General features: G+C 37.1%; 2 protein-coding genes across 2 annotated transcripts; one reads left to right on the top strand and one right to left on the bottom strand.

Moving 5' to 3' along the window:
- Positions 1–864: 864 nt before the first annotated feature.
- On the top strand, positions 865–1800 carry LOC138444131 (olfactory receptor 4F6-like). The gene has a single exon (XM_069597460.1). It carries the CDS (start codon positions 865–867, stop codon positions 1798–1800), a length of 936 nt encoding a protein of 311 aa, XP_069453561.1.
- Positions 1801–14415: 12615 nt separating this feature from the next.
- LOC138444062 (olfactory receptor 4F4-like) lies at positions 14416–18057 on the bottom strand. The gene is made up of 4 exons (XM_069597396.1): positions 18004–18057; positions 17751–17891; positions 15096–15769; positions 14416–14671 (listed from the first exon to the last, which is right to left on the bottom strand). The coding sequence occupies exons 1-4, from the start codon at positions 18055–18057 to the stop codon at positions 14416–14418; spliced, it is 1125 nt and encodes a 374-aa protein (XP_069453497.1).
- Between the last annotated feature and the right edge of the window lie 1309 nt (positions 18058–19366).

Here is a 19366-nt window from a genome sequence, read left to right as displayed (position 1 = left end):
GCCAAGTTTTTGATTGATTTTTTTTTTTATATTGAGCTGCATGAGCTTCTTGTGTATTTTGGAGATTAATCCTTTGTCTGTTGCTTCATCTGCAAATATTTTCTTCTATTCTGAAGGTTGTGTTTTCATCTTGTTTATGATTTCCTTTGCTGTGCAAAAAGATTTAAAGTTTAATTAGTTTATTAAATTCTTTACTTTGCAGATACTCTAAATTTTTTAAAGCACAAATATGATATGTCACTATTCTGCCTCAGTGGGTTTCTATCACTTCTGAAATATGGATCAAATTCTTAGCACACCTGTGGAATTTTACCTTGATCAGATCTGTACTGGTTGTCTTTTATTTATTGCAAATTGTTGTTTCTTCATGTTTCACAACAGTTTCCATACCTTTCCTCTGGATAGATCACTTTTCCTATTTTTCCTCATTTACTTAACTCCATTCCTCACATAGATATTACCATGAACATCTTCCAGGTCAGGGTAGATGACATGACTATGAGCTTTTATAGTCCTCTAAGCACTTTTTTTTTTTTTCAAATATCATAGCAGCTTTTATTCATCTGGTTATGTAAGTGGTTACTTAATGCCTAGCTTCACAACTAGTTTAATGACAGACTGCATTTTATCCCTAAATGTGGCACAGTGCCAAGAACATGTGAGGTCTTCATGGTAGCTTCTTGATGAGTATTTGATAATGAATAAACTCTTGTATGAATTTTAAAAAGACATTTTGTGATCCAGAGTGAAGAGTTTCTTTAATATCAGAAATTAAAGCACAGTGATATCTATCAGTATCTCTGGCGTGTTCCTTTGTAACTAATTTTATTTGTTCCTTTCAGGTAAAAGTCATTCACAAAGTCAATGAGTAAAGCAAATTATTCTGTATCTGAATTTGTGTTCCTGGGGCTTTCTACCTCATTATCAGTGCAGCATTTCCTCCTTGCCTTCTCTACAGTGTTTTATGTAACAATTGTTCTAGGGAACTTTCTTGTTGTGCTAACAGTGACCTTTGACCCTCATCTACATTCCCCCATGTACTTCCTTTTAGCCAATCTCTCATTTATTGATTTGTGTTTTTCTACTTTAACAGTTCCTAAGATGATCTCTGACCTGTACTCTGGGCACAAAACCATATCCTTCCAGGGGTGTGCCACCCAGATATTTGTCCTTCACACCCTGGGTGGATCTGAGATGGTGCTGCTCACTGCCATGGCCTTAGACCGCTATGTGGCCATATGTAAGCCCCTGCACTACCTGACCATCATGAACCCTCGGGTGTGCCTTTTGCTTCTGTGTGGTGCTTGGGCTATTGGCCTCATTCACTCAGTGGTCCAGTTAGCTTTTGTGATCCATTTGCCTTTCTGTGGTCCTAATGAAATCGACAGTTTTTACTGTGACCTTCCTTGGTTTATCAAACTTGCCTGCATAGATTCCTACAGAATGGAATTCATGGTCACTGCCAACAGTGGGTTCATATCCATGGGCACTTTCTTCTTGTTGATCATCTCCTATGTTTTCATTCTGGTCACCGTATGGAAACGCTCTTCATGTGGTTTGCCCAAGGCCCTCTCTACTCTGTCAGCACACATCACTGTGGTGGTTTTGTTCTTTGGACCCTGCATCTTTGTTTACATGTGGCCATTTCCCACGGTGCCAGTGGATAAGTTTCTTGCCATTTTAGACTTTTTGGTTACACCCATCCTCAATCCTGCCATTTACACGCTGAGAAACAAGGATGTGAAGACAGCAATGAGCAGACTAAGTAATCAGCTCCTGAGTTTGAGGAAGGTCTCCTAAGTAACTCATGAGAGTGCAAATTACTTCAAACAACTTCATGTAATACAAATGTTTAAATAAATATATAAAAATTGGGGATTTTTGTTTTTAAAGACAGTCACCATTTTATAGTATTCAGACTAGACCATTGATTATGAGATTACATTGAATTCTCTGGGTAACAGGTTGTTTGTCAGCCAAATTAAAACCCTGGGAAATGTTTGGTGGAAGATTTTGAAAAAGCATCAGTTGCAGACTTTGAATCTTCTGAGTGTACAGCCTTACACATTAGAATACCTGAATTCAGTTATCCAATTAAATTTGAGCAATTGATTAACATAACTAATATTATCAAACTTTGTGGGAACTATGAAACGTCTAATTGTCCTTTAATTTTAACCTATGATAAGAAAAATTTATATTTTTTCTGAAAGACAAAAAAATATGTAAGGGAGGATTTAAAACCTGTGGCAATAAAATGGTGTAAGAAAAGTAGCAGACAGAAGTGATAAGGTAGTATAATCAGGGGAGATTGACAGATGTCAGGAGGAAAAGCATCAGAGAAAGACTCAGAAATATTATGTTTCACGAATTGGAAACTATGCTCCAATTGTTTGCCTTAATTTCAATGGACTCAACTCATCTCCATTTGGCCTAGGGCAGGGAAATTTATGTATACATTGCTGTTTCATGCTGTTTGAAATTGTGACTTAATCCATCAATGACTATTCCTCAAACATCGGAATGTATTGACTTGATCATATCCTGGCTGGTATTATTGTTATCCAACAACTGCTCTATCCAAATTGTTTGCTGACTATTTTTCTCAGGTAACTTATCTTTTATACTCCTTTTTGCCTCAAAACATGATATCAAATATGTGTTAGTGTGTATAATCTGTATAAATTACAAAACTGATTTAATTTATAGTTTGCTTTGTTAACTAGAAGACTGAGCCAAATTCCCTGCAAAACTATGTTTGAGTGTTTGTGATCTGAGATTCTTTTAGGGTTATACAATCAGTTGTGTATTTTATATTTTTCCTGTTTGTTGCTTTTATTTCTATTTTTAGTGGATGCTTCTTAGGTACATTAATTAAAAAGAACAGTGTAAACCCAGATTTCTATTTGAACAATTTATCTTACTTTTGAAACTAGCAAGAGAAGGGAAAAGACTGAAGTTGTAAGCACAAAAGTTCTGAAGGGCAAAACTGAATCACCTGAACTCTTCAGAGTGAGGAGACAAAGATCTTTTAAAATCATAATCCAAACTTGGAAAGAATATATTCATGGCACAAGAACAAACTGGAGTGTATCAAGTCTTATAAAAACTGCATTCAGATTCAAATAGGCTCAGTACTCGATTGGATTGAAGTGATCATACCTTAACCTTTTTTGCCTCATAGAGGAGGCAGTAGATAGGTTGTGGAGGAATATTATGTCAGAACTGCATGATCTTTTATGTACAATGTGTAAAATACAAAAAATAATTTTTTTTATAATGATTATGGGATATGCAAGAAGAAGGGATATATGACTGAAAATTAAGAGGAAAACAGTTAATAGAAACAGACCACAAATACTCAATTGTTGAAATTAGCAAAGAGTGTAAAATAACTTATAAAATCAAGAGCGACATTAGGAAGTTGAAAAACTGAATGTTAAATTACAGACAGAAACAGTATCTAACAAAGAACCAAGTTATATTTTAGAAGTGAAAAAGAAATATTCCTAACAAGATAGTGGAGGAGTAGTTGGAGGTAGAGTACATGTCTTTCCACAGATACATCAGGAATGCAGCTTCAGACACAGAAGTGCATGCACACCAGCTGAGAGTGGACAGGAGTACCTGACCAGAGGAAAAGAATATATAGACCCACACAAAACTCTGTAGGATGAAGGAACTAGGGGGAGAAACAGGAGAGTTAGTAGGACTGCCTGTCCTCGGCGAGTGGGGAAACTGAAGCGGGGATCCGATCCCCACATAGGGGCAATTGTCTGAGTCAGAGGAGAAACATTTAAGGCTGAGAGTGAAACAGCTGATCTGTGACAGCCTAAATTGAATCAGACAGTCCTTGCCACAGCCATACATACCCGAGACACGGATGCAGGTCTCCTCGAAGGCGCAGTGTCTGGGAGCTGGAGTTTAGGAATTGTGGAGCAATCCCAGGGAGAGGGCTGCTGTTGACTGAGGAGAGATGGATCGAGGGGATGTGAGGGAGGAGACTGTGGTGGGAAATGCCTGTGGAGGAAAGCCAGGCAGCCACAGAAGCAAGGCAATACTGCTGAGTCTTGCATTAGGGGATGCAGCCATCACCATAGCCTCTTTCTCCCCAGACACAGCATCAGCAGCTGAACAGAGAGGCTGGCCCATCAAATCCCTGACCACTGAACTAAAGAGCAGGATCCCACCCAGGGTGCACTTTTAAGTGCCTGACATGCTGATCTACAGAGTAGGACCCCAGCCAGGGGGGCCCTCTATGTGTCTGACCTTCCAAACAACAGAGAAGGACCCCAGGCAAGGGAGCCCTCTAAGTACCTGAACGGGGTTGAGCGGGGGGAAGCTATGGAGAAAGACTGGCCAAAGAGGCCTTCTGATCCCTAGCTACAAGGGGCTCAAAAAAAGACTCTGACAGGGCCATAGCTCCTGTGGCAGAGGTTTTCCATGTCCCTGCACACCAGGTGCCACCTGGGTCCCTACAAGCCAAGCAACATCACCACCTTCACGATCAACTCTCCCTGGGGCAGAGCGGCGACCAGCAAAAGGAGGCTGTGTCTCTGTGCGCAGGGTTGCTTCACTAGTGTCCAAATCTGTGACCCTGTAGACTGTGGCCTGCCAGTCTTCTCTGTCAGGGGAGGGGGTTCTCCAGGCGAGAATACTGGCGTGTATTGGCCAATACTGGTTGCCATACCCTTTTAGAGCACTGTATTTCCTGCTGCCCTAGCCACAAACTCCCCTGAGTACCTGGTGCTGCTTGAACCCCTGCGACCCAAGAAGCTGCACCACCTCCACACCTGGCCCTCACAGGGGCAAACCCAAGTCCTCCAGGGCAGCCTCAGGAGCAAACCCCAGTGGATGACCCACATACAGAAGTGAAAATAAAACCACAGCTGAAACCCAGGGTTACTGTGGCTAAGGAAGAAGACCCCAAACCTTCCCACTAGTTGTGCAAGCTGCAGATTAAATCCACACGATCAACTAGGCAGATTCTGCCTATGGAATATATATAAGGTCATTGAGAGCTCCCACAAAAGAAAAAGCACTAGTTCTGATACCTGTGGACATTGTAGGCAAGAACACAGAGAAATATGGCCTGATTAGAATCTGAGTTACCCCCATAGCATGTCCAGAGATCAGCATAGTGTTGGAGGGCATCGTAGGAAGATGAGATGGACTGTGACTTCCCAGCGAGGGAAAGGACTCTGACAGCAGTGACTCAACAAAAAGTGACTCAAACACTTACTATTCTCATGTTTTGACTTGATCTGTAGATTCTTTTGGATTTTTTCTTTTTCTTTTTCCTTTCTATCCCCTTCTGTTGTAGTTGTTGATTTTATTGGCATTATAAAATCTAATTAAGTTTTGAGCTTTTTTTTCCTCTGTCAAATTTTTTTTATTGTTGATATAAACCTCTGCTTCTACTTGGGCTTTTGCAGTTCTGTGGAGTTTTCCTTTTCTTTTCTCTTTTTGTAATTTTAATTTTTTAAGCCTAATATTTTTCCTAAATTTATTCCTTTGTTTGCTTTTCCTACTGTTCCTTTCCCCTTGCAGTTAATCTTTAATGTATATAAATCTTCTTCATCTACCTGTATTTAACTTTGCATATCTAGTCTTTCTTTTCTTTCTTTGCTTTCCTCTCAACATATTTGTTAGTTTTATTTTCATTGCTTTATTCCCAACTTGGCACTTTGCTTTAGTTTTGTTTTCCAGTTTGTGCTTTAGTTAGTTAGTTTTGTTCTGGTAGATATAATTTTTGGTTTCCTTTGCTCACAGGGTCAATCTATTGTACTTTATTTTTGTTGGACTGTTTTGATTTTGTTTATGGGTATATATGTATATGTGTATATTCAGTTACAATCTGTGGAGTTTTCCTTTTTTGTTTCTCGTCCATTTTTTTTCTCTTTTTTTATAACTTTAATTTTTAAAAACCTATTTTTTGGGGCATTTATTCCTTTGCCTTTACTACTGTTCTTTCCCCCTGGCAGTTAATCTTTAATGTATACAAATCTTCTTCATCTACCTATATTTAACTTTGCATATCTATTCTTTCTTTCCTTTCCTCTCAACATATTTGTTAATTTTGTTTTCATTGCTTTATTCCCCACTTGGTACCTTGTTTTAGTTTTGTTTTCCCGTTTGTGCTTTAGTTAGTTTTGTTAACTGATAAGTATGAATATTCATTTACATTGTTCACCTGGTCAATCTACTGTACTTTATTTTTTTGGACTGTTTTGACTTTGCTCATGGGTGCATATGTATATGTGTATATTCCATTATTTTAATTATTATTTGCCTGATTTTCTTACTGCCATTTGTCTGAGGTTCATCTTTGGTTTCTCGCTTTTGGATATTTGTTTTAATCTCACTTAATGCCATAACAAAACACTTATGGAATCTTCATTTCTGACCAGAGATAAAGCCCCGCGTCTTTAGAGTGGGAGCACTGACTCCAAGACCCTGGACTATCAGAGAACCAACCCTGAAAGTGAAAGTGAAGTCACTCAGTTGTGTCCGACTCTAGACCCCATGGACTGTAGCCTACCAGGCTCCTCCATCCATGGGATTTTCCAGGCAAGAGTAGTAGAATGAGTTGCCATTTCCTTCTCCAGGAGATCTTCCCAACCCAGGGATTGAACCCGGGTCTCCTGCATTGTAGACAGATGCTTTACTCTCGGAGCCACCAAAAGTGAGAACTCACACAAAGGAAACCACTTGAAAAGAAGACCTGGTATCACCCAACCACCAGTAGCACCCTGTGCAGGATGCCTCATCTAAACAACAAACAAAACAAAAATAAAAACCCAATCATCAGCAGACAAGATTACCAGCTCACTCAGCCTTGCCCATCAGAGGAAAAACAAACAAACAAAACTCAGCACAAATCTCACCCTATAGGAAGCTTACACAAACCCCTGGACCAACCTTAGGGGGACAGAAACCAAAAGGAAGGAAGAATTCAACCTTGAATCCTGGGAAAACGAGACCTCAAGCACAGTAAGTTTAAAAAAATAATAATAATGAAAAGGCAGAGAAATACTACACAAATGAAGGGACAAACTAGAAACACAGAAGTCCAAATAAATTAAAATGAAATAGGCAAACTACCTGAAAAAGAATTCAGAATAATGATAGTAAAAATGATGAAAAACCTTGAAAACAAATGGAGAAAATGGAAGATAAATTAACAAATACGTAGAAGAATTAAAGAATAAACATACAGAGACAAACAAAACAATAACTGAAGTTAAAAATACTCTAGAAATAATCAATAGCAATGTTATGCCCAGAGTCCGAGTCCCCAAAACTGAGAGAATAAGACGTCCACAGCAATGCAAAAGCATGAAGAGGTTTTATTTCCAGCTCGAGCTAGGGCTTTCACCACATCCAGCACAGTGGAGTGGAGCAAGGAGCCCTGAGCCCAGATTTACAGCAGTATTTATAGGTTTTAGAACAGAGAGTTGGCAAGGGCTGATTGGCTGCAGGAGTTTCCTAGTATTTACTAATTGGCTAATCTTTATTGGCTGCAGGGGTTTCCTGGTATTTACTAATTGGCTATTGGCTGCAGGGGGATGTCTTTCACATCCTGATAAACTCAAACCAGGTTATGGGGAGTATGCTGATTAGACAAGTCCTGGCATCCGCGGGGATGACCTCACTGGGCAATGACTCAGCCTTTCCCATGAGTCCTATCTTAGTCCCTGAAGCCTATCATGGCATTTGTTAGGTCCCAACAAGCAAAATATCTGAAGTAGAAGAACGAATCAGTGAGTTGGAAGATAAAATGTTGGTTATAACTTTTGAAGAGCAGAATAAAGTAAAAATAATGCAAAAAACTGAGGATAGTCTCAGAGACCTCTGGGACAATATCAAATGCACCAATATTTGAATTACAGGGGTCTGAGAAAAAGAAGAGAAAAAGAAAGGTTATGAGAAAATTTTTGAAGAGATTATAGTTGAAAATTTCCCCAACATGGAAAAGGAAATTGTCAATCAAGTCCAAGAGGCACAAAGTGTCCCATACAGGATAAACCCAAGGCAAAACACGTCAAGACACATACTAATCAAACTAACAAAGACTAAACACAAAGAAAGAATATTAATAGCAACAAGGGAGAAGCAACAAGTACCATCCAAGAGAAACCCTATTCGCTTAACAGCTGATCTTTCAGCAGAAACTCTGCAGGCCAGAAGGGAATGACAGGATATATTTAAAGTACTGAAAATCTACAGCCAAGATTACTGTACCTGGCAAGGATCTCATTCAAATTGATGGAGGAAAAAAAATCTTTCCAGACAAGCAAAAGTTAAGAGAATTCAGTACCATTAAACCAGGTTCACAACAAATGTTAAACGGACTTGAATAGTCAAGAGATACAAGGGAAGGAAAAAAAAAATATCTACAAAATCACCCTCAAGCAATTAAGAAAGTGGCAATAGGAACATAATATCAATAATTAAATGTAAATGGATTAAATGCTCCAACAAAAAGACACAGACTGGCTGAATGGATTCAAAAACAAGTCCCATATATATGCTGTCTACAAGAAACTCACTTCAGACCTCAAGACACACGTAGACTGAAAGTGAGAGGATGGACAAATATATTCCATGCAAATGGGAAGCAAAAGAAAGCTGGAGTAGCAATCCTCATATCAGACAAAATAGACCTTAAAGAAGATTACAAGAAATAAAGAAGGACACCAATACAGTGTACTAATGCATATATATTGGATTTAGAAAGATGGTAATGATAACCCTGTATGTGAGACAGCAAAAGAGACACAGATGTATAGAACAGTATTTTGGACTCTGTGGGAGAAGGAGAGGGTGGGATGATTTGGGAGAATGACATTGAAACATGTATAATATCATATAAGAGACGAACTGCCAGTCCAGGTTTGATGCATGATACAGGATGCTTGGGGCTGAGGCACTGGGATGACCCAGAGGGATGGTACAGAGAGGGAGGTGGGAGGGGGGTTCAGGATGGGGAACACGTGTACACACCCATGGTGGATTCATGTTGATGTATGGCAAAACCAATACAATATTGTAAGGTAATTAGCCTCCAATTAAAATAAATAAATTTAAAGTAAAAAAAAGAAGGACCCTACACAGTAATCAAGGAATCAGTCCAAGAAGAAGACATAACAATTGTAAATATCTATGCACTCAACATAGGAGCATCTCAATACATAAGACAAACACTAACAGGCATAAAAGGAGAAATTGATAGTAACACAATAATAGCAGGAGACTTTAACACCCCACTCACACTAATGGACAGATCATCAAAACAGAAAATTAATAAACACAAATCTTAAATGTTACATTAGATGAGGTGGATCTCATTGATATCTTCAGGACATTCCATCCAAATGCAGAAGAATGCACCTTCTTCTCAAGTGCACATGGAACATTCTCCAGGATAGACTACATCTCGGGTCACAAATTAAACCTCAGTAAATTTAAGAAACTTGAAATTGCATCAAGCATCTTCTCCAAACACAATGCTATGAGACTAGATATCAATTACAAGAAAACAACTGTAAGAAACACAGACACATGAAGATTAAGCAACACATTTCTAAATACCAACAAGTTAGTGAAGAAATAAAAAAATTTCTAGAAACAAATGGAAATGAAAACATGACAACTCAAAACCTATGGGAGGCAGTGAAAGCAGTCCTAAGAGGGAAGTTTATAGCAATACAATCCTACCTTAAGAAACAAGAAAAAGATCAAATAGACAACCTAATGTTGCATGTAAAACAACTGGAAAAACAAGAACAAAAAAACCCCCAAAATTAGTAGAAGGAAAGAAATCATAAAGATCTGAGCAGAAATACATAAAAAAGAAATGAAAGAAACAATGGTAAAGATTAATAAAACTAAAAGCTGGTTCTTTGAGAAACAAACAAAATTGACAAGCCTTTAGCCAGACTCATCAAGAAAAAGAAAGCAAATCAAGTCAACAAAATTAGAAATTAAAAAGGAGAGGTTACAACAAACAATGCAGAATACAAAGGATTATAAGAGACTATTATGAACAACTATATGGCAATAAAATGGATAACCTGGAAGAAATGGACAGATTCTTAGAAAAGTTCAATCTTTAAATACTAAACCAGGAAGAAATAGAAATTATGAACAACCCAATTACAAGCATTGAAATTGAAACTATGATCAAAAATCTCCCAAAAACAAAAGCCCAGGACCAGATGGCTTCACAGGATAATTCTATCAAATATTTAGAGAAGAGCTAACTCCTATCCTTCTAAAACTCTTTCAAAAAATTGCAGAGGAAGGAACACTTCCAAACTCATTCTTCAAGGCCACCATCACCCTGATACCAAAACCAGACAAAGACAACACAAAAAAGAAAACTACAGGCCAGTATCACAGATGAACATAGACTAAATAATCCTCAGAAAAAATTTTAGCAAACAGAATTCAGCAGCATATTAACAAGTTCATACATCATGATCAAGTTGGGTTTATTCCAGGAATGCAAGGAGTCTTCAATATACATAAATCAATCAATGTGATACTCCATATTCACAAATTGAAAGATAAAAACCACATGATAATCTCAACAGATGCAGAAAAAGCCTTTGACAAAATTCAGCACCCATTTATGATTAAAACGCTTCAAAAAATGGGCACACTTCCAAATAGTAAAGGACATATTTGAAAAGCCTGCAGCAAACATTATTCTCAATGGTGAAAAACTGAAAACATTCCCCCTAAGATCAGGAACAAAATTAATGTTTCATCAGTGTTAGTCAACATAGTTCTGAAAGTCCTAGCTACAGCAGAGAAGAAAAAGAAATAAAAGGTATCCAGATCGGAAAAGAAGAAGTAAAGCTCTCACTGTCTGCAGATGGCATGATACTGTACACAGAAAACCTTAAGATAGTATGGAAAAATTGCTAGAGCTAATCAGTGAATTTAGCAAAGTTGCAAGATACAAAATCAATACAGAGTTGCATTTCTATATATTAACAATGAACAATCAGAAAAAGAAATTAAGGAATCAATCCCATTCACCATTGCAACAAAAAGAATTAAATATCTAGGAATAAACTTACCTACGGAGACAAAAGAACTGTACACAAAAAATTATAAGACACTGATGAAAGAAATCAAAGAGGACATAAACAGATAGGAAGATATTCCATGTTCCTGGATGGGAACAATCAATATTGTGAAAATGACTACTACCAAATGTAATCTACAGATTCAATGCAATCCCTATCAAATTACCAATGGCATTTTTCACAGAACTAGAGCAAAAAATTTCACAATTTGTATGGAAACACAAAAGACCCTGAATAGCCAAAGCAGTCTTGAGAAAGAAGAATGGAGCTGGAGGAATCAACCTTCCTGACTTCAGGTTATATTACAAAGCTACAATCATCAAGAGAGTATGGCACTGGTACAAAAACAGAAATATACATCAGTGGAACAAGATGGAAAGCCAATAAATAAACCCATGTACCTATAAGTACCTTATTTTTGACAAAGGAGGCAAGAATATACACTGGGGCAAAGACAGCCTCTTCAATAAATGGTGCTGGGAAAACTGGACAGCTACATGCAAAAGAATGAAATTAGAACACTTCCCAACAACATACACAGAGATAAACTCAAAATAGATTAGAGAGCTAAATGTAAGACCAGAAACTATAAAACTCTTAGAGGAAAACATAGATAGAACCCTTGATGACATAAATCAAAGCAAGATCCTCTATGACCCAACTCTTAGAGTGATGGAAATAAAAACAAAAGTTACTAAGTGGGACCTGATTGAACTTAAAAGCTTTTGCACAGCCAAGGAAACTATAAGCAAGGTGAAAAGACATCCCTCAGATGGGAGAAAATAATAGCAAATGAAACAACTGACAAAGGATTAACTTCCAAAATATACAAGCAGCTCATACAACTCAATGCCAGAAAAACAAACAACCCAATCAAAAAATGGGTAAAACATCCAAACAGACATTTCTCCAAAGAAGACATACAGATGGCTAACAAATATGAAAAGATGCTCAATGTTGCTCATTATTAGAGAAATGCAAATCAAAACTACAAGGAGATATCACCTCATACCAGTCAGAATGGCCATCATCAGAAAGTCTACAAACAATAAATGCTGGAGAGGGTGTGGAGAAAAGGGAGCACTCTTGCACTGTTGATGGGAATGTTGATACAGCCACTATGGAAGACAGTACGGAGATTCCTTAAAAAACTAGGAATAAAACCACCATATGTCCCAGCAATCTCACTCCTAGGCATATACCCTGAAGAAACCAAAGCTGAAAAAGACACATGTAACTCATTGTTCATTGCAGCTATTCACAATAGCTAGAACATGGAAGCCACCTAGATGTCCATTGACAGATGAATGGATAAAGAAGTAGTGGTACATATACTCAATGGAATATTACTAAGCCATAAAAAGGAATGCATTTGAGTCAGTTCTGATGAGGTGGATGAACCTAGAACCTATTGTACAGAGCAAAGTGAGTCAGAAAGAGAAAGATAAATATTGTATTCTAACACATATAAACAGAATCTAGAAAAATGGTACTGAAGAATTTAATTACAGGGCAGCAGTGGAGAAACAGATATAGAGAATAGACTTATGGACACGGGGAGAGAGGAGGAAAGGGTGAGATGTATGGAAAGAGTAACATGGAAACTTACATTACTATATGTAAAATAGATAGCCAACGGGAATTTGTTGTATGCCTCAGGAAACTCAAACAGAGGCTCTGTATCAACCTAGAGGGGTGAGATGCGGCAGGAGATGGGAGGGAGTTTCAAAAGGAAGGGTAGATATATACACCTATGGCTGATTCCTGTTGAGGTTTGACAGAAAAAAAAGAATTCTGTAAAGTAATTATCCTTCAATAAAGAGAAAATGAGAAGAAATGTGAAATTATGAATTTTTTTTTAAGTCATACAGTCATGTCCGACTCTTTGTGATCCCATGGACTGTAGTCCGCTAGGCAACTCTGTCCATGGGATTTCTCAGGCAAAAATACTGGAGTGGCTTTAAAACAGAATGTTCAAAGCATAAGAAAAAAAATCAATGTTATTGAAGACAAGTTAATAGATAGTATACAAACTGAGTATGCAGATGCAGAAAAATTTAGAAAAATCAGAATACATATCATATCATATACACATACACACATGAAAATGGCAATTATTTTATTTAAGGGTTTATTCCTGAGATTCTCTATTGGAAATGTTACAAAATACACAAGACCATGTCATCTTTAAAAAGTAATGTGAAATTTGAAGTATATCTAGATCCATTGATTTCAGATAAATGGATATAAATTTTTATAAAATTTTGAGGCCCAGAGTAGTATGATTTCTGAAAAAAGTTTTTTTTTTTGTTATAGGTAGTAATGAATAATTCACAAACTCTGTACATAATCTAGTTTTTAAAGATTATGTGAATACTTCAGTGAATTAAATGGATAGTTTATTCCAAAACTAGATATTTTGACTCACCTGTGTAATGAACTGCCTAACCCACTTATGAATAGGAAGGGAAAAAGCAAAATCTCCAAAAGTTGTTAATACAGCCATCTTTGTGTTGAATATGTATCTCTTGAAGACACTGTTTCAGAAATGACTGAGACACGATGTTGGAGGCACAACACTCTCTCCAGATTATGATTATGACTCAAATTTCTTTCTGAATATGATTAGGAATACTTAATGATTCCCTCTTAGCTACCTCTCCAGAATGTAACTAGGATGTTAACTAATCAATAGACTATCTTATCAATTTGTAAAATAAAGATAGCAGTATTCAGTGCACTGGCTCAGTGGTACAGAATCTGCTTGCCAATGCAGGAGATGCAGGAGACGTGGGTTTGATCCCTGAGTAGGGAAAATCTGTTGTAGGAAACGGCAACCCACTCCAGTATTCTTGCCTGGAAAATTCCATAGGCAGAGGAGCCTGGTGGGCTACAGTCTGTGGCATCACAGAGTCAGACATGACTGAGCATGCACAAACCCCTGCATTCAGTGTATAAACTTATTTAAAAAAGAGAGAGAGAAGATCCAAATGAAATGCTTTGCTAAAAGAAATGCATAACAGATTAGAAAATTTCCAGGTGTGGTGGTCTGTGTTGAAGTAGCAGTACAGATAGTAATAATTAACATTAACATTGTTGTTAATTCTAAATCATTCTTGAGAACAACAAAAATCATTGCTCTAAAGACTGGCCAAATTTCCCAAACAGGGACTCATTTTGATAATTCTGGAATGCTATAGAATTGACACAAAACTTTAGCCAATAGATACACATGGTTTCCATACGTGAATTGGGAATTATCACATTCTTATAATGCGAGATCATGAAATACCAACAGAAATCCATAAGCTTATCATCATAGTCTCTTAATGGCAATTTTAATGTCTTTGTTTCTTAAAGTGTAAATGACTGGATTTAGTAGTGGTGTGATGGCTGCATAAAATACAGCAAGAAACTTGTCCACCCAAGTGATGTTGAGTGGAAACAGGTAGATGAAGATACAGGGCCCAAAGAATAACACGACTACTGTGATGTGGGCAGTGCAAGTGGAGAGCGCCTTGGATGCCCCATCCTTCGACTGATGGCAGAGAGTAAGCAGAATATAAGAGTAATATACAGAGTGAAGTAAGCCAGAAAGAAAAACACCAATACAGTATACTAACACATATATATGGAATTTAGGAAGATGGCAATGACGACCCTGTATGCAAGACAGGGAAGGAGACACAGATGTGTATAACGGACTTTTGGACTCAGAGGGAGAGGGAGGGGGTGGGATGATTTGGGAGAATGACATTCTAACATGTGTACTATCATGTGGATTGAATCGCCAGTCTATGTCTGACGCAGGATGCAGCATGCTTGGGGCTGGTGCATGGGGATGACCCAGAAAGTTGTTATGGGGAGGGAGGTGGGAGGGGGGTTCATGTTTGGGAATGCATGTAAGAATTAAAGATTTTAAAATTTAAAAAATAAAAAACTAAAAATTTAAAAAAAAAATAAATAAAAAACATAAATCATAAAAAAAAAGAGTAAGAGATCAGCAGTAGAATGAAGCAGATGGTGGCAAGTACCCCACTGTCAGCATTTATCAACATTTCTAAAACATAAGTGTCCATGCAAGCGAGCTTGATCACCAGTGGAATATCACAGAAAAAGCTATCCAATTCTCTGGGTCCACAGAAAGGCAATTGTACAATTATAGCTAGTTGACTTATTGAATGCACAAAGCCAATGATCCATGATGTCATTACTAGCCGAATGCACGTTTGTGTGTTCATAATGCTAGAGTAATAGAGTGGCTTGCAGATGGCCACGTAACGGTCATAGGCCATTGACACAAGCAACACCATCTCACCCCCTCCAAAAAAATGTCCAAAAAAAATCTGACACATGCAGCTTCCAAAAGAGATGGTCTTGTTTGCCTTGAGAAAGTCTGTGATCATTTTAGGAGTGGTTACTGATGAAAGGCATAAGTCAATGCACGAAAGATTGGCTAACAGGAAGTACATAGGGCAGTGGAGATGAAGATCAGCAGTAATTAGGAGAACAATGAAGATGTTGCCTAAAATGGTGATTAAATAAAGTGAAGAAAATATCACTAGGAGGAAGGCCTGGAGCTCCCATGAATCACACAGCCCAAGAAGAATAAATTCAGACACTACAGACTGGTTACTTCTTCCATTTAGTTCAGTTTCTTCTAATTTTATCTGAAGGAAAGAAATGAAAATATATTTTCTGAATAAAGCAGGTTTTTTATTTATTGCTGATGAAAGCATGTCCTTACATAGGTACTTTGGAAAAAAAATTGTGCTTTTCTTATAAAGCTCAATACTAACACATGCTATGGTCCAGCAATTTCAGTCTCATTTTCATGCTCAAGACAAATTCTTACAACTATATATATGGAGATATTTATAATTATGTACATAAGCAGACAATGGAATATTCAGAAACATAACAAATAAGGTATAACTATATAAAATGACAGATATATAGCTTTTTGAGACATCATAATGAAGAAAAAAGAGATTAGCATAATTTTTATAAAATGAATAGCAATAGAAAATGCTGTATTTTGTAGGAACTTCTATATATAACTATGTATTAAAAAATGATGTAAGTAACTCCAACTCTGGGCAGCTAAGGATCAGGATGAGGATACACATATTATCAGCTATATGATATTATAATTATTTAATATAATAGTTATAATATCAACCCACTCCAGTACTCTTGCCTAGAAAATCCCATGGACGGAGGAGCCTGGTGCTGCAGTCTGGGGTCGCTAAGAGTCGGACAGGACTGAATGACTACTTTCACTTTTCACTTTCATGCACTGGAGAAGGAAATGGCAACCCACTCCAGTGTTCTTGCCTGGAGAATCCCAGGGACGGGGGAGCCTGGGGCTGCCGTCTATGGGGTCGCACAGAGTCGGACATGACTGAAGCGACTTAGAGCAGCAGCAGCAGCATAGTTATAGTTTTATTATTAAATAAACAAGCAAATCTAAGATTGCCATTAGAAATGGTGTGAATATACTATGAATCAAGAATTATGATCAATTCAATGCCGTGGACCTGAGGTTTAATCTGGGTTTACGCTCCCTGTTGTCTGTAACTGAGGCTATTGATGATACTGTTTTTGTTTGGCTCCATGGAGTTATCAGGTACCAGTATGAAAATAAAAATAGAATTAGAAAGCTATAGATGTAGGAGGGGGTTTTAATTTTTTCCAGTGTGGTAAACAGGAATTTATTGAATATTTTCTTACTATGAACTGTGATCACTTTTGCATACTTCAGTGAAAAAGAAATAGATTGTAGGTGGTGTATGTTATATCAAAGAATAAAAGCTTATGCCAGCTTTTTCACTTAATATTAACTTAATGGGCTTTTAGTATTACTTTAGTTAAATTAGAAAGGGCAAAATATTGCTACTAGGATAATTATATTAAAAACTATATTAACAACATGTTAAAATTACTTATATAAATTAGCATGTAATTTTCAACTTTACCTTAAGTAGAAGTAACTGTAAAGATTCTAAGAGTATAATTATAAAATCAAATGAATCAGGCCAGAACTCACAAAAAAACTCAAGAAAAATTAAAAAGTAAAAATTTTTAAAATGGACAACTTTAATTGTTATTTTTGAGCTGGTAATTTCAGGGTCATGGGAAAATTAAACATTTCTGTTTCTTTCTATCTCCCTGTTACTCTCTCTGAATACCTCTTATTATGCTAGAAATTTTCACCCACATTGTCTATAAAGTAATCATCACATTAACCAAATAAAATAAAATGAATGAAATATATCGTACTATTCTGAGTCTAGGTCTTAGTGTAACCTGTTACAGTTTCAGAGCTGGGAAATAGCATGACTGGAATGCAATCCCAATGCTCTCTGATAACAGTCCTGCATCTGTGCTGTCTTTCTGAATCTCCTGTTCAGTTCCAAGAGCATAATTCCATTTCCAAGGTAACTATTGACTATTGTAGGCTTTGAGAGATTTCTTTCCATAATCTCTATCAGGTTCCTTCCTGAGTTAAACTAGTAACCACCACTTTTCTCAATATTTGGAAATTTCTGTTAATTATAATTATGTATCTGTGCCTAGAATACAGTTTTTCTTAACTCAAGAAAACTGTAGACCCTGATGATTGTGGATCTGTGAAGACCTGAATACTACCTCAAAGAGGGCACCTACGTAGCTGTAAGACTGTGTAGAAGTTACTCGTTTTGATGATGTAGAGAGTCCAGAACTTCCAAAATGTACCTTGGAGAAGAAACCCTTGATATTTCTGAAAGCTATGCATAATTCCAAACCATTCTAATTAGTGTGCATGGAAATATAGTATTAAAACATTTTCTTAAATAGGACAGAGGAAGGGAACTAAGGGAGAAGTTAAGAAATTGACAGAGTGTAGAGTATATCTTCTTACCAGAGAGACACCATATTTGACCACATTTTTTCCCCAGGATAAAGCATTCTCCATATTCTAAATAGAATCTGAAATAGAATCATATTGCATCAAAGCAAAGTATCCACCTTCTGTTGTGACCAGCATTTATGGGGGAGTGTGAGGCATATATTTAGTGTAGAGAGTGGCCTCTGGAGTAGGAAACTCTCAAACTATCCATGCTATGTTCCTTTGAGACCACTTTATTCCTGTCTCTCTAAATTGAGAATGTCATCTTGCCTTTTGTCAAGGTCATGGTGAGGACAATAATAAAGTTCTAATGGTGGAGTTAAGCACAGTTTTAAAACATTTCTTTGATTAACTTTTTAAAAAAGAAAAGCAGTATTCCAGAACTAAGTTGCCATTTCTAGTCCCAGATGACTTGGGTGAGTGGACATGGGCTGACTAGCAGAGGGAGATGAACTAGTTAGTGTGTGCATGCTCAGTTGCTCACTCAGTAACGTACACCAAGTATGCCCGTTGTAGAGCAGTCAGCCTTGGACTGCTTGTTTTACCGGGTTTTAATGAATAGAGCACACACACAATGAAGAATAGAGAGACAAGTTAAAGTGTCAAAATTTCTTTGATTATTTGAGCAATGATCCTGATTTAAGATTGAGTTCAAGGCAATATTGGGACTTCCCAGGTGGCTCAGTAGTAAAGATTTCTCTGGCCAATGTAGGAGATGCAAAAGACACAGGTACAATCCCTGGAAGGAGAAGATCCCCTAGAATAGGAAATGACAACCTACTCCAGAATTCTTGCTGGCACAGTCTTTTGGGCACAGAAACCTGGTTGGCTATAGTCCATCGGGTAACAAAAAGTCAGACACAACTGAGCACGCACTTATGCAAAAAGCAATATTATCAATATTCTTCAAAATAACAAAACAGTAAGGGAAGCCTACCTTTATTTAGTTTTTAAAAATATTATATAATTTTAGCCTTATGGACAAGAATCCAACACTTTAGAGATCTGAGAAGGAAATATGTCTCTATCTGCCCGTTGCTGCTAATTGTTTTTCATCAGAAGCATACATTTGTTCACATTTTGGTGGTTATATTTCACTTTTTTTCTATGCTGTTACATACTTACATGTGGACATGTCAGTGTATACATGTGGAGGAGTCTTTTTCTTTGGAAGATATAGAGTATGGAAGGACATTTTAAATTCTATTTATTTAAAATAATATTATGCATAAATATATTCCATTGTACTGGTTGTTTCAATGTAAATGTTTGTTTTTAAAGAAATAAACATGCTAAAGTAATAGTACTGCTAGGTATTTACCAAACTTGGTTAAAAATTCTGTTCATACAAAACCTGTGTTTGAATGTTTGTGAC

This window comes from Ovis canadensis, chromosome 7 (assembly GCF_042477335.2).
Source record: "Ovis canadensis isolate MfBH-ARS-UI-01 breed Bighorn chromosome 7, ARS-UI_OviCan_v2, whole genome shotgun sequence".
Lineage (NCBI taxonomy): Eukaryota > Metazoa > Chordata > Mammalia > Artiodactyla > Bovidae > Ovis > Ovis canadensis.
Note: the sequence above shows the minus strand (reverse complement) of the source record. Positions and strands in the feature narration are given on the sequence as shown.

Coding starts and splice junctions, on each gene's coding strand:
- LOC138444131 (XM_069597460.1), top strand. CDS start 865: ATGAGTAAAGCAAATTATTCTGTATCTGAATTTGTGTTCCTGGGGCTT.
- LOC138444062 (XM_069597396.1), bottom strand. CDS start 18,057: ATGGAGAATGCTTTATCCTGGGGAAAAAATGTGGTCAAATATGGTGTC. Junction 17,892..18,003: donor TCAAATATGGTGTCTCTCTG/GTAAGAAGATAT, acceptor CACACTAATTAG/AATGGTTTGGAATTATGCAT. Junction 14,672..15,095: donor TTCATTCTACTGCTGATCTC/TTACTCTTTTTT, acceptor TCACTCTGTATA/TTACTCTTATATTCTGCTTA.